Source organism: Triticum aestivum, chromosome 5D (assembly GCF_018294505.1).
Source record: "Triticum aestivum cultivar Chinese Spring chromosome 5D, IWGSC CS RefSeq v2.1, whole genome shotgun sequence".
In the NCBI taxonomy this organism is placed as follows: Eukaryota; Viridiplantae; Streptophyta; class Magnoliopsida; order Poales; family Poaceae; genus Triticum; species Triticum aestivum.
This window is the reverse complement of record NC_057808.1, coordinates 485,352,050-485,365,573: the sequence shown is the minus strand read 5'-3', so window position 1 is coordinate 485,365,573 and position 13,524 is coordinate 485,352,050. Positions and strand designations below refer to the sequence as shown.

Below are 13,524 nucleotides of genomic sequence, written 5' to 3'. Positions count from 1 at the left end.
GATAAGCAGCAGGGGTTTCAACAGTTTGGTAGTCATCACAAGCATACACGCTCTACTAATTATGAAGATATACACATCAATTTGCTATCATCATGGTTTGAATGGAAAGAGTTCTCACTGAAAAAGATGTTTGGAACATTGTAACACATGCTCCATTAACAGCTGAGCTGAGCATATATCAACAGAAGTTATCAATATGGTGATCATAGCTATTAAAAATTGTATAAGTCTCTGTGAGGCGATTCGGGCGGGCACCCCCACCGGCCGCCACCACAGCATCTCCAACAGCCACCGCCCCCCCTCGCCGCCGCCGGCAAAATGACGTCGGGCGAAGCCCGTCGACGGCTGGCGGCGGCAGGATCCTTCCTGCGCGCGTGCTATGGTCCTGCCGCCCCCTCCCCTCATCCGCTTCGGGGCCACCAGATCTGCCCTGGTGCTTCCCTTCGGCCGACTCCCTCCTTCCAGATCCGGCGGGCGCGCCGCGGCTGCGGGCTTCCAGCGCCCTCGGGTTGCTCCAGTGGCCTGTCCTCATGGCTGCCTCAGCGGCGGTTCCAACCGTCGTTGCCTGCTGGGCTGGGCGCGGCGCCCCCTGCTCCCACGCTCTTGCGCCGGCCTCCGCCGCCTTTCACCCTCAAGCTCGCGCCGTCGATTGCCTACTACACGCTCTGCATCCCGCCTCCTGCAGATCCAACTGTCGCGTCTTCCGCCTCCACCGCCCCCACCCTGTTCATCGTCGTCGTGCTCCTTTTGCGTGCTTGCCAAATGAAGGTGGCGTCGTGGCTCCTGCTCCTTGGAGCCCTCCACATCCCAGTTCCCCCGGTGGGCTGACGCTGTCTCGTACCTTTCCTGCTGGGGGCGCCGCACTAGTGGTCCTCATCGGTGGCCTCGGCGTCAAGGGTGCCTGCCGGCGTCTCTGCCGGTTGGATTCACCTAGATCCGGGGCCGTCCATTTTCAGCGCTGCCCCGCGCTATTGACGGCTGCTCTGCGTCTCGTCGCGTGGAGGATGTGACCGGGGTTTGGGAGAAATCCATGGTCGACCGACTGTGCTGCTGGCCGAGACAGCGGCGACGTTTCCCGTCGTTCCCATCTTGATGGTGTTGCCTTAATCTCCCGGTCCTGTGATGTTTTGGGTGTGCTCTGTGGTGTTCTATGCTTGGTGATGCCCTTTGGCTACACCAGTGGCACACAGGTGTCGTGGCGTCGTCTCGGCCCGGCGTGACCGTTCGAATATACCCCATGACACAGGTGGTGTCGCGGCGTTGTGCAGTCTTGGTTGCCCGGTGCTTTTCGATTGCGTTGACGGTGCAGTGTCATGGTTTAGTCTCGGCTCGCCGCTGCAGTTCGAGCGCTCGTGGTGCCCCTTTGTTGTGTTGTTTTGGGTGTGCTCGGTGGAGTTCTATGCTTGGTAATGCCCTACGACTACGCCGGTGGCACACAGGCCCGTGGCGCCCCTGGTTGTATTGTGTCCCCTCGCCATGTGTGTTGTCTGTGTGTTGTTTTTGCTTTATTTCTGCTTCCTGTGCCCCCTGTACTTCTGGTTCACTTGAACTCTATCTTGTATTAGGCTGCAAAGCCTATAGTCAACAAATGAATACAATTCATGTGGGGAGGATTTCTTCCCCCCCCCCCCCCCCCCCCCCCCCTCTGAAAATTCAAAAAAATTGCATAAGTTATCGGCTTGGAGAGTTTTTTTTATAGGGCCGTGGTGCCTGGGTATTGAAAATATCTATGGTTGCCATATTGAAAGTTGCATACCATTGTTAGTTGGTCCGATGCCCTGGTCTGCCTCATATTCTACTAGAGCAAGCAGTTCATCCAGAGAATCATCAAACTGCAAGAACAAAGCCATATCACTGCTATATAGTGACATATCTCAGCCTGCACAAAGATATTTGTTCTGTTCTAAAGAGTAATTCCCATGACATATCCAACTTATTCAAAAGAACACATACTTCAAAAGAAGGAAATCCACTGGATATATCAGCTGGAACATTGTCAAGTGAAGTGATTCCCTGGCCAGTAAGACTTGCACCTGTGATCATGTCATCCTGTAGAGGCTAACATCCACGAAAAAATACAGATTGTAAATTAAAAAATTCATAATGGAATTGTTGATCGTGCCATAGGTAACCATACTTACTGGTAAAAGAATGTGGGACGGAATAGTTGGTTGTGCTGAAAATGATCCCTGATCATTTAAGACATTTCTCTGTGTCAGGCCCTTCACTATGTGTTCGGTGCCAAAAATCTGAAAAGTTTGCCACATACACTTCGATGCCAAATGAAATAAATTTAGCACCGGTACCATAACGTGAAGGATTTGGCATCCATTCCACCTCTGGCCCACCTATATATAAACTAGCAATATATCAGCTCAAATCAATGTCTCGCCGGTGGTGCCTCGCATGTGAAAGTACAGTGGCTGCTTATTTATTGCCTCAATGAAATGTGGCGTCGGAGCAAATAGAGACGTCGATGCCCTGAAATTTTTATCTGGCATCGGCTGGGCAATGTAGGGCACGGTGCCAAATGTTCAAAAAGTGATGGCATCGGTTTTGGCCTACATAGTGAAGGGCCAGAAGACTTGTTTACACCACCTGTAAGTCCCGATCAATACCACCCACTCAGGAGTGGAGAAAAGAGCAATGGTACACGCACGGGCAAGTTTTTATTGACTTTACGGAGGTGCTTAGGTGGGATAAAGTGATTGGAAGAATAGGGAGTGGAGGGCCCACACCAAAATCAGGGGGGGGGGGGGGGGGTGGTTGAGGTTTAGTTAGTTAAGAAATCCCGTAAACCCCCCGTATTACCCCGTTGCTCTAGAATTTTCGGTAGAGAAAATGGGGCCTGTACTCGTTCCTATGCATTAGGCTGGTCTTACTCACAGCGCCTAGTTTGCAGAATTGCAGCTGCTTTTCCACAACGGATTGCATCTCGAGATGAGATCCATCTCCGAGAGAGCAGCAATGAGAGCCGGGATCTCGCAGGGTTGACGCGTCTCCTTCCGAGAGATCTTGACCAAAAGATTCAGCCCAGAACACCGTGTGATCGATCGATATCGGCAGCGTCAACGGCTACCTCGTCGACGACGGCGCCGACATCGGCCACGAATTAGCGGCCCTGCTTGCTCGCATGGTTGGCTAGTCAGTCAGTCCCAACTCAGGTGAACTCTGCATCCATGCCTGAATGTGCTCTGCCCTGCCCCGCATCTCTGTTATACCATGGCTCATCTAGCTGATGTATCTTGTGTTCTCGTTTGCTTTCGCAGTCGCAGATGGGGCAGCTGAGGATGAGAGCTTGTGGTGTCGATCTGTGTGGCCTTGGTGTAGGAGGAATGGAAGCTCTGTGGTATTTAACAAACTGAAATCTTGCACAACTACTCTAACCTGCACAGCATACTACTAGTATATATGAGTGAAAATGTGTGAACACACATAGGAAAAACTCAACTTAGAAAAAAGATGGATTAGCAGGATTACACCAAGCAAGTTCTGCAACTTAGAAAAGGATTAAGGATGGATTAACAGGACTGGACGAAGTTCGTCAATCAATATGAATATTCGCTCTAGGTATTCGATACAAGCCGCATGTTTTCTTGTTCTGAAAGGTTCGCTTTTAAGAATACAAGCCAAATGCCTATTACAACCAATAGCAAACTCAGAAATTACTGAACAATATTGTCTATTAGTGCTCGCAACACTATCAATATTTACAGACGAAATGTTTAATCACACTGAATACTGTAATCACCGACTGCCACCGTCGTGTTTAGTCTAGTAGAGGAAAGCCTGTTGCAGCGGTCTCAAGTTTAATCTATCACTGGTTGCCGCCATCATGTCCATAACCATCAAATGGGCTGTTGGGATTCGGCAGTTCTGCTGAAATGAAGGAAACACAGCATTAGCGCACCGATCGAGAGGAAGATCTTAAATCCATGCCCAAATTTAACTTTTAAGCAACCGGGGTTCCAACAGTTTGGTAGTCATCAGTCAAACATCAATTCCCTATCATTCTAGATTGAAATGGGAGGAGGACGTCTGACTGTAGAAGATGATTGCAACATATTAACACAAGCTCCTTGATTTAGCAGCTGAGCTTATATCGACAGAAGCTATCGCTATGGCATTGAAAATTGCATAGGTTATCGGCTTTTCGTTGTGGTTACCATGGATATTCAAATTTCAAAATTGCATACCATTGTTAGCTCGTGCAATGTCATGGTCTGCCTCATCTACTGGTAGATCCAGCCAGAAGTCCTCGAACTGCAAGAACAAACACCATCATGACATAACAAAAGGAAAAAAGGCTAAAGCCATATGACTGCTACATACTGATATACCGTACTTCAGTCAGTACGAAGATACTTATTCAAAGGAACACGTACTGGAACTGGAGAAAACCCACTGGACATGTCAGCCAGAACAGGGTCAAGTGAAGGGGTTCTCTGGCCAGTTTGACTTGCACCTGCGATCATGTCATCCTGTGGAACCTAGCATCCACGAAACAATTCAGGCTGTCAATGAAAAATTGCAGGATGGTAGTATTGATTGTGCCATATGTAACTTTACTTACTGATGAAAAATTGTGGGATGGAATAGTTGGCTGTGCTGATAATGGTCCCTGATCATTTAAGATATTTCCCTGGTGCAGAGAGTAAGGAGCTCCATTCTGTGGCACAGAAGGATCGTGCTGGCCAAGTCCTACAGCAAGTTGATATCCAAGACTATCATAAGCAATAATAACAACAATAATTTTAATGCGATGGAGCAGCAATTACATTATAGAGGATGTGTGATACAAAATTATGCAGGTGTTTAATATTGACCTTGATACGTGTGCTGTGGAAACGGCAGTGTTCCTTGGTTTGATGGGCCAGCGTCATTGTTTGACAGGACCGCAGACCCTGAGAACCCATTCAGTGGATGCTGATCACCAAATTCTGCAATAAGTTGAATTTAGAGAAACATGTAGCGCGACAAAGATCAGCAATGGAACAAAATAAACCTTGTTGTGCAGCCATGTCATTAGGATATTGCAATTTAGTTCTAGCTTGTACGGAAGTACCTGCATCATTGTTCAGAGGCATTGCACGGACAGGGATGCCATCGGTCATGAAGTAATCAGGGGTAAGACCCCCTGAGTTCTCCCGCTCGTCAAATTTCTTATACGCAGACACTTTCCAGTTGTTCACTTTAATCTGTAAAAGAATATTTTACTTATGTCATCGCCGTCATAATGTGCAAGCACATGCTTTTGCTTATTGTTTTGTGTACAGAGAGGCATCAATGCTCTGCTCAGACCTTTATGAAACCTTCTAATCATCAAAAAGGAATACTTAAGTAGGGTGCCAATCTTTTGGTGATAATAGTGTTTATATTTTCTCTCATCATTTTAAGGATTTTCAACTAAGTGCACTAGGGCGGTGGTTAGATCCTCCCTGTGTTTCAGTGGGTTTACACGGTGCGAGCACAGAAACACCGGAAGGTGGCAATCCAACTACTCTATATATTTCTTCTAGGTTTCTAGATATTGGAAACAAAAAGAAAAATACTAATTGAACAACAACACATTCTTCATCACTAATGCATATGCTACAGATCCTCCCCCATTTTAAGGGGTCGCTCCTCGGGTCGCTCCCGCGGGCGGCCAGGGGGGCGAAAACCTAGCCGCCGCCAGCGCAGATCCACCGGTCAGCTTCCCCTCGCCGCCGCCGGCAGACGTCGCCGGGCAAAGCCCGCGCGGCTCGGCGGCGGCGGGGCACTCCCTCCTCCCGTCTGAGCTCCAGCAGCGCGGGCTGCCCATCTCGGCGGGATCCAGGGCGTTGCTCCAGCGCCGGTGCGCGCACGGGCTGGGGCGGCCGTGTTCGAGCGCGGGGAGGCGCGCGTAGGGCGGCGCAGCTTGGCTGTGCCGGCGAGGCTGCGGATCTGGCGGCTCGGAGGAGGGTGCGGATCTAGCGAGTTGGGAGCGATGGCGGCGCTCCTCTGCTGTGCGGCGCGGGCAGTGAGGCAGGGATGGCTGCGGCCTGGGCCATGCCACCGGCGCACCGCACCAGGGCAGGCCCCTGCTGGATCTGAAGAGGGCCGCCGTCGGACGGGCTCTTGCTTGGTGCTGCGGCAGAGGAGATGGGTCAGGCGGGAGCCAGCTTCTCGGCGGCGCGTGGGCTGCAGTGCACCGGCGGCAGTCGACTAGTTGGGCTCCAGGGGTGGTGCGAAGCAGATCAGGCCCCGGCGTCCTGTTCCGCGAGGAGGCCGTGACGACCGTCGGGCGCATGGGGCCGGCGGCTCTATCCGGCGAGGACCGGCGGCAGCGATGAAGATCTGGGCCCCGGCGTCCAGTTCTGAAGGTGGTTGCGGCGGACGTTGGGCGCGTGGGGCCGGTGGCCGCCGGCCGTGTGTCTGCGGTGGTGGTCTGGCTCGGGTTGGTGGTCGGAGGTGCAGCGCCGGGTGAAGACTTTGCTGCCGGCTCTTGAGCCGGGGCAGGCGACGGCGACGCCTGCGGGCGCCGCTTCCTTCTTGAAGGCGTCGCTGAGGCGTTCCTGCTGACTCCACTACGCAAGGATGCTCGGGGGAAACCCTTGATCCCCTAGGATCGGACGATGATGGCGGCGTGCGTCGCACCTCTTGGGGCATCATTCCAGGAGCTCCTTACCGGCCAGAGGGACCAGTGATAGGTGGGGGAGGTTGTGCTGCTCGGTCGTGCCCGTCCGGCAATGTGAGCATTGTCGGAGGCGTGGCATTGTTAATGGCGGCGAAGATCGGCGGCATGGCGCTGTGGAGGCGCGCCGCCCGATGCGCGGAGATGGGCTCGCGCAGGAGGAGGTAGCTGTCTGGCGTCATGGTGACGTCGATGGCGGAGTGGCCTACACAAGGTAGAAGACTCAATATTTTCTGAAGACGGACCTGTGGAAGATGGCTGCGACGACACAAGAGTGTGTCTGACCGGATTGTGCCCCAGACCCGGTATGTGGCTCGGCTGGGGCTTCCGGCTTGTGATGTTAGGTTTAGGTGAGTGGTTTGGGTAGTGGCCCAACTAGCATCCCTTCATCATATGGATAAGAGTAGCGGCATATGTTGCCGAGATGGTGGATTCAGGAATATTGTTTGTAATACTTTGTAAGGTCCTCGAGAATAATTAATAAAGTGGCCGTATGCATCTCCCAGATGCAGAGGCCGGGGGTCATCCTCCTTTTCTAAAAAAAATCAAAAAAAAACTAATGCATATGCTTAGGTAAAAATAAACTTTGCAGTAAAAACAGAGGCTCGACATAAGAATTTGTTTAGAATCCATGCCTTGGTCCTAACTTACGTACAATAACATCATTTGCTCTGTTTTAGTTCAGCAATGCCAGAGTTAGGTTAGTCAATAGCTATTCACAATGACATTAGGAAGCAGTCTAATTTCCAAACGTAAATATTGCTATAAACCTTGTAACCGTGACAACATTTCAAGGATAATTGCCAGAGCACTATTATCTTAGTGGATCAACAGCCTAATTGTGACGGAAATGGAACAGTGTCAGAAGTATACCTGCTGAAACTGATCAAGGCCATTGACAGGAAAATATAATTCACTGATCATCATACCAACAAGATTATAGAAATCGTTGAATAAGATTTCAGTATTTTCCTCAACAACAAAAGAATAGATCTCAAGCCCAGGATCAGACGTGGTGGCATGTTTAATCAAGGTACTCCAATCCTCCCTCATGTCAAGAAGCTAATTGCCAGAAATAAAGAGTTGACTTAGCATTTAATTACATGTAGTGCAGATGAATACATATAGCATTACATGTAGTCAAAGTTAATCCTAGGAGATGCGGGATATTTTATTTCTGATCCATGACAATTATTAACTAATATCTATTGCAAGTAATTTGAAACGCTGAAGCTTGTAGAAACATAATTATAACTGTATATTTACCTTTTGGAGACCAGATTCATCTCTGTAATAATGACGCATGAATTGCTTCACCGTAGTAATATTTTTTTCAGCAAGGAGAGTACAATGTTTTCCCTTTAGGGAAATCTTCTCCAAACGGTATACAGCTTCTTCTTTAGATGGAGGATAACTCTTTCTGTTTTCTGAAAGTAAACAAAAATATTGGATGTGTTAAGACAAGATTGCTAATATGCAATGGTTCATTCTGGCTACCATTGCATCGGATGATTATAGTATTCAGGAAAGGATTAATTTACATGGTAAATTATAAACTGATCTAGCATGCTTATTATTAATCTACGACCTAATATATAACTCGAAATAAAATATGCAATGACCCAAGAAAAGTGCGGTCCCAACTCCCAAATCTAAGTGACAGTACTTCATACAGTTTTGCCAGGTTCAAAATAGCGCTAGGCATAGGCGAGGTGATTGGGCTTCGCTTAGGCGGTCATACAGTTTTGACTATCATGATGTATTTGAGTACCATAGGCCGTCAGTGCAATATGGCCTGATCTCTCGATGGGGTTCACAATTTCTCGCTTGGCCCATCTAGTCCTAGACTTCCGTTTATGCCCTAGGCGAGGCGCCTGAGCATCTCCTTTTTGAACCGAACTTTGTGGCGGAACATTCCCTTCTCAAAGTAGAACATTTAGTGCTAGGACTTCATATTTTCAGATAAAATAATGTCACTGCACAAGACCATAAAAGTTTATGAAAGATATGATATGTGCTTTAACATCTCTTTACTTAAAATCAGCAAGCATGTTCTTCTGCCAACTATGCGAACAGTAAATGTTTCATTGAATGAGAAAATTACAGAGTGTATTAAAATTTCCATGTAATATAGTTAAAACAGTTCGCCTCCAGCGGCTCCCCTCCCGAGTCGCCCCTCGCGTGGGCGGCCGGGAGGCCCCCAGATCTCGTCGGCCGGCCCTCCCCCACTCCTCCTCCTCCTCCCTCGCCGCCGCCCAAGGGCGCGGCCAGACGAAGCCTGGTCGTCGCCGGCGGCGGCGGGGACTCGGGCCCTCTCGCTCGCGTGGGGCTGGCGCGGGCCGGCGCCCCCGGGCCGGAGCGTGGCGGCGGGCCGGACGCCACGGCGGGTGGTGGCGGCGCCTCGGCGACTTCGCTCCCCCGCGGCAGGAGGCCTCGCGATCTGGTGCGTCGCGGTCGCCAGGGACGGCGGCGGCGTGACTGGATCGGGTCGCGGCGGCGCGGCCAGATCTATGCCCAAGCGTGGGCCTTGATCGCTGGTCTGCCGTCGGCACGGTGGCGGGTGCGACTCGTCGGCAGCTGGGCAGATCCGCCGGGATTCTATCCTTGTCTGATCCTTGACAGCGCGGGCAACTCCGGGGGAAACCCTAGATCTCCTTGGGATCGAGCGATGACGGCGATTTTGCGTCGTAGTCCCTCTTTAGGGCATCGTTTTGGAGTTTACTCCGGTTGAAGGGACCAGCGACGTCGGTGGCGCACGTCTGGTGGAGCAACTGCTGATGAAAATCGTGCCGACTACGGTCATGGCGGACGATGTCGGCGTCTTAGATGTCGTTCCCTTGTCGAGGCATCGTCGTTGCAGTCTGCGTCATCAGGCTCGGGATGCTCCGGGGAAACCCCTAGATCTGGGTCTTCCGGATCGGACGATGATGGCGTTTTATCGCTTTCCCTCCCGGGGGCATCGTTTTGGAGCAAGTGATGGCTGGGGGGATGGTGGAGCGGTACTTCATCTCACACATTGATGGCGGCGGAGATCGGCGGCATGGCGCTGTGGAGGCTCGGCGTCCGATGCGCGGAGATGGACTCGCGCAGGAGGAGGTAGCTGTCTGGCGTCATGGTGACGTCGATGGCAGAGTGGCCAGACAAGGTAGAAGCCTCAATATGATCTGAAGACGGAACTGTGGAAGATGGCGGCGACGACACACGAGTGCGTCTGACCGGATTGTGCCCCAGACCCGGTATGTGGCTCGGCTGGGGCTTCCGGCTTTTGATGTTAGGCTTAGGTGAGTGGTTTGGGTAGTGGCCCAGCTAGCACCCCTTCATCATATGGATATGAGTAGCGGCATATGTTGCCAAGATGGTGGATTCAGGTATATTGTTTGTAATACTTTGTAAGGTCCTCGAGAATAATCAATAAAGTGGCCGTATGCATCTCCCAGATGCAGAGGCCGGGGGTCATCCTCCTTTTCTAAAAAAAAATAGTTAAAAAAGTTTGATGTTCAGAATGGATAATTGGATATACTCACGTTTACTTCGGCCGACTTTGACAACAAAAGGATCACTGATTGCTTCCTGAACTCTGATACTAAGATCCTGCCTTTTCACTCGTGCTGTCAATCTTAACCTTTTCCTCTGGGAGCACTCTGTAAAGGAGAAGGGACCAATATAGGCCTCACCGTTTGCTAGATTAACAGTTTTCAAGACTGACTCTTTCCCCTTGTACATACATATCTGCTTGTTGAATTCCTCTTTGGTGAAGTCCTCTTGTCCTTGCTCAGTAAAGAAATCAGCATAGACTGGTAAAATCTCAATTTGCAATTTAGAAAGGTGGCCCTGCGTGATTTGTGTATCATTTTCAAATATCGCCACCTTAGCGCTTCCTCCATTCTGCCATTGTACTGGGTAACCAGTGAAAAGTGTATCTATTGGTCTGTCAACATCGACAAAACGCAGCTTGACACTAGTGATGCCTCCAGTTTCAGGAAAACCTTCTGACATCTGCCTAAATTTTTAAATGAGACAAAAGTGAGACAGTAACAAAAGGAAACTTCCCAGATCATGTTGAAAGCAAATACTTGGTTTGACAGTAAGGATCATTACATGAATCGAAACACATGTATGATAAGAAAAATAAAATGGCAGATACCTAGGAGGCTGAGAAATTTCATTAGGAAGCGAAGCTGCTTGTCGTCCCTGCATCTATTGCATGACATAGCAAAAAGGAGTTAGGATAGAGTGCAGGTACAGATAAACAAAAAATATATTACAAGGATAAAAAAAATCCAGATTCTAACCTCTGTCTGTACAGTCCGCCGAATTATATCTTGTATGGATACCATCAAAGATCTATTGGATGCAAAACAATACACCACAAGAGATACAATAAATAAATTAAACAAAGGAGGCATTTATCCATCAAATTCGCAACATTCCAAACTTGAGTACTCAATAAATAGACTCCTAGGGACCATTCCCATGTACTGTACGTGTGGTTAAGATTACTGAAAGAAAACAAATCCATGATTCATTTATACTCACACTCCATGAATTTAACTTGATAATCTGAACCTGAAATAGTACCGTGCTTGTCAATTTTTCGTTTCCAAAAACATGAGCTCTTATGTTGGCAAAAGGGAAAAAGCAATCTTGTCAAAAGAACTTGCAGTTCCCAGAAAGCAAATCAGGACTTTAGTTGCTATATATACTTTCCTAAAATGTGTCATTTCCTAGTATATTCGAATATCTCAATTCTGACATGGACACGGGTGCTTGCAAAAAACTCCAAATATGTGTGTGTGTGTGTGTGTGTGTGTGTGTACCTCTGAAAAGCACCAAGCTGGTCGGCCAGCATTCTCTGTAGTGCATTGGGGAGGTCGAGGAGGAGCCTCTCCATTGAGCAAAGCCGCGAGACGAGCACCATGGCGAACACAAGCAGTCTTGCCATGTCGAGCTGCGCCTGTTGCACGAAAACAGGTAACAAAATCAGCAAATTAACTTGTGGGTTATCGCTCGCCGCGAAACTAAACAACGCACAGCAAGACTAGTAGAGAAAACAGAATCGAAATGCGGAGAGGGAGGGGAACCGGGTGGAGCCGCGAAGAGGAATGGCCTCACCTGGCGAACCATCTCCGCCAGCTGCCCGACGGTGGCCGCCCTCGCCCTCCTCCTCTCCCTGCGGCGGACGGGACGGGGGCGTAGATCCGCGCGGAGCAGCAGCGACGGGTGAGTTCAGAAGGTGAAGGAAATTGGTATACGAAGGAGACAGGAGAGCAACGGCTAGGTAGGGGAGGTTACTCTACTCACAGCCACATCATGAGGAGCACCGTCCGGCGCAGCCGCTTCCTCGGGGACCGCGGCCCATCCTGCTCCGGCGGGGCGGCCTCCAGCGGCCGCTTGTGCGCCATCACGCGCTTCCGCGGGGTGGGCGCGCGCGCGGGTCCCTGCCTGCGGCGGCGAGAGGAGATGGCGGGGTAGCAGTCCGGTATGCAGTGCCGGGTGGTGGTGGTCGCCTCGTCGGAGTTGCTGGGGTTTGGGACTCGGCGGTGAGGGGCGCGGGGCGCTGCGGCAGTAGAGAGAGACAGAGGGAGTAGTGGACTGGAGCAGCTGATGGCGAACGGTCGTGGGGGTAGGCGGACCACTGGGAGTTGTATATAGCCGGGGAGACTCTGGAGGGAAGAGGACGGAAATGGGAGGGGAAGGAAAGCGCCATCGGTTCGCGCCAGCGGGGGCCGCGGGGCATACCGCGTCGCGTGCCATGGTACGTGTCTGGGCCGGGAGTGCTGGCCCACCGGCGCTCGGTTTCCGGCAGTGCCGGCCGGTGTCGTCCCCGCCTCGCCGCCGCGACGTCGCTACCGCTAGTTCCACGAAAAAGTTGAGAGCCTAGCACGTTGGCTGATTCCTGATTCGGCTGTTTATTCATTCTCCTCTCCTTTTCAAACTCAACTGTCATTGAGTACTCAACTGCAACAGGGCACGGGGCCATTTGACACCGGTTGACGACTACTTTGCTCCGGATGCCTTATTTGTTGACAATTTTGCTCTATTCGCTGAAAATTTTTGTCACCGCTCTCGAATGCGAAAAAATGTCTTCGGTCGTCTCTACCATGGCGTCCGGTCCTTTAATGGCTACTTCATCTTGAAGAAGGATGCCGTGGAAAAGATTGGGTTCTCTGGTGCAGGACCGCACTGTGGATACTTGCATATGACGCAGCCTCATATTCGTGGGAGGAATACCTACGGATGTCTGACTGAGAGCACATACGGAGATGCCATGGTAAGATTTGCTACTGTCGTGGTCTTCGTGTTTGGACCTCATTACCTGAGAGAACCAACTGTGGCAAACATCGAGAGGATCTTGGCAATGTCTGAAGCAAGAGGGTGGTCAGATTTGCTCTGATCTCTTGACTGCATGCATTTGAGATGGAAAAACTGCCCAAAAGCTCTACAAGGGCAATATCAGGGTCATTTTAAGAAATCCACCATCATTGTTGAAAGCAGTTACATCACATAATTTTTGGATTTGACATGCTTTTTTTGGCAATGCCCGAGTCTCACAATGACAACAATGTGCTGCAGTGATCACCATTGTTTGCCAGGCCGACTGAAGGAAAAGCTTCTCCTTGCCACTATAACAATGTCAATGGGCATGAATACAATATGAGCTACTATCTAGTAATGACATCTATCCTTCGTAGGCTACCTTTGTCAAGACTATCTCTGACCCAATTAGTTAAAAAAGTCTCATTTTGCAACAAAAAAAACAAGAAGTAGCTAGAAAGAATGTTGAGAGGGCATTTGAAGTTCTACAGACACGTTTTGTAGTTGTTCATGGACCTGCTAAACAATGGGATCCGGAGACCTTGTGGAAGGTG

General features: G+C 50.1%; 1 protein-coding gene across 3 annotated transcripts; it reads right to left on the bottom strand.

Moving 5' to 3' along the window:
* Positions 1-3,531: 3,531 nt before the first annotated feature.
* LOC123123031 (calmodulin-binding protein 60 D) lies at positions 3,532-12,297 on the bottom strand. Of its 3 annotated transcripts, none has more exons than XM_044543446.1 (14): positions 11,957-12,295; positions 11,768-11,825; positions 11,473-11,609; positions 10,948-10,999; positions 10,800-10,852; positions 10,180-10,655; positions 7,922-8,082; positions 7,529-7,717; positions 5,066-5,198; positions 4,827-4,940; positions 4,574-4,701; positions 4,386-4,490; positions 4,197-4,263; positions 3,532-3,876 (listed from the first exon to the last, which is right to left on the bottom strand). In XM_044543446.1, exons 1-14 carry the CDS (start codon positions 12,055-12,057, stop codon positions 3,818-3,820), a joined length of 1,833 nt encoding a protein of 610 aa, XP_044399381.1. In that variant the 5' UTR covers positions 12,058-12,295; the 3' UTR covers positions 3,532-3,817. The 3 variants fall into 3 exon arrangements, with proteins under 3 accessions (XP_044399381.1, XP_044399380.1, XP_044399382.1); XM_044543445.1 differs by having other exon boundaries at positions 3,532-3,879; positions 11,957-12,293; XM_044543447.1 differs by lacking the exon at positions 7,529-7,717 and having other exon boundaries at positions 3,532-3,879; positions 11,957-12,297.
* Between the last annotated feature and the right edge of the window lie 1,227 nt (positions 12,298-13,524).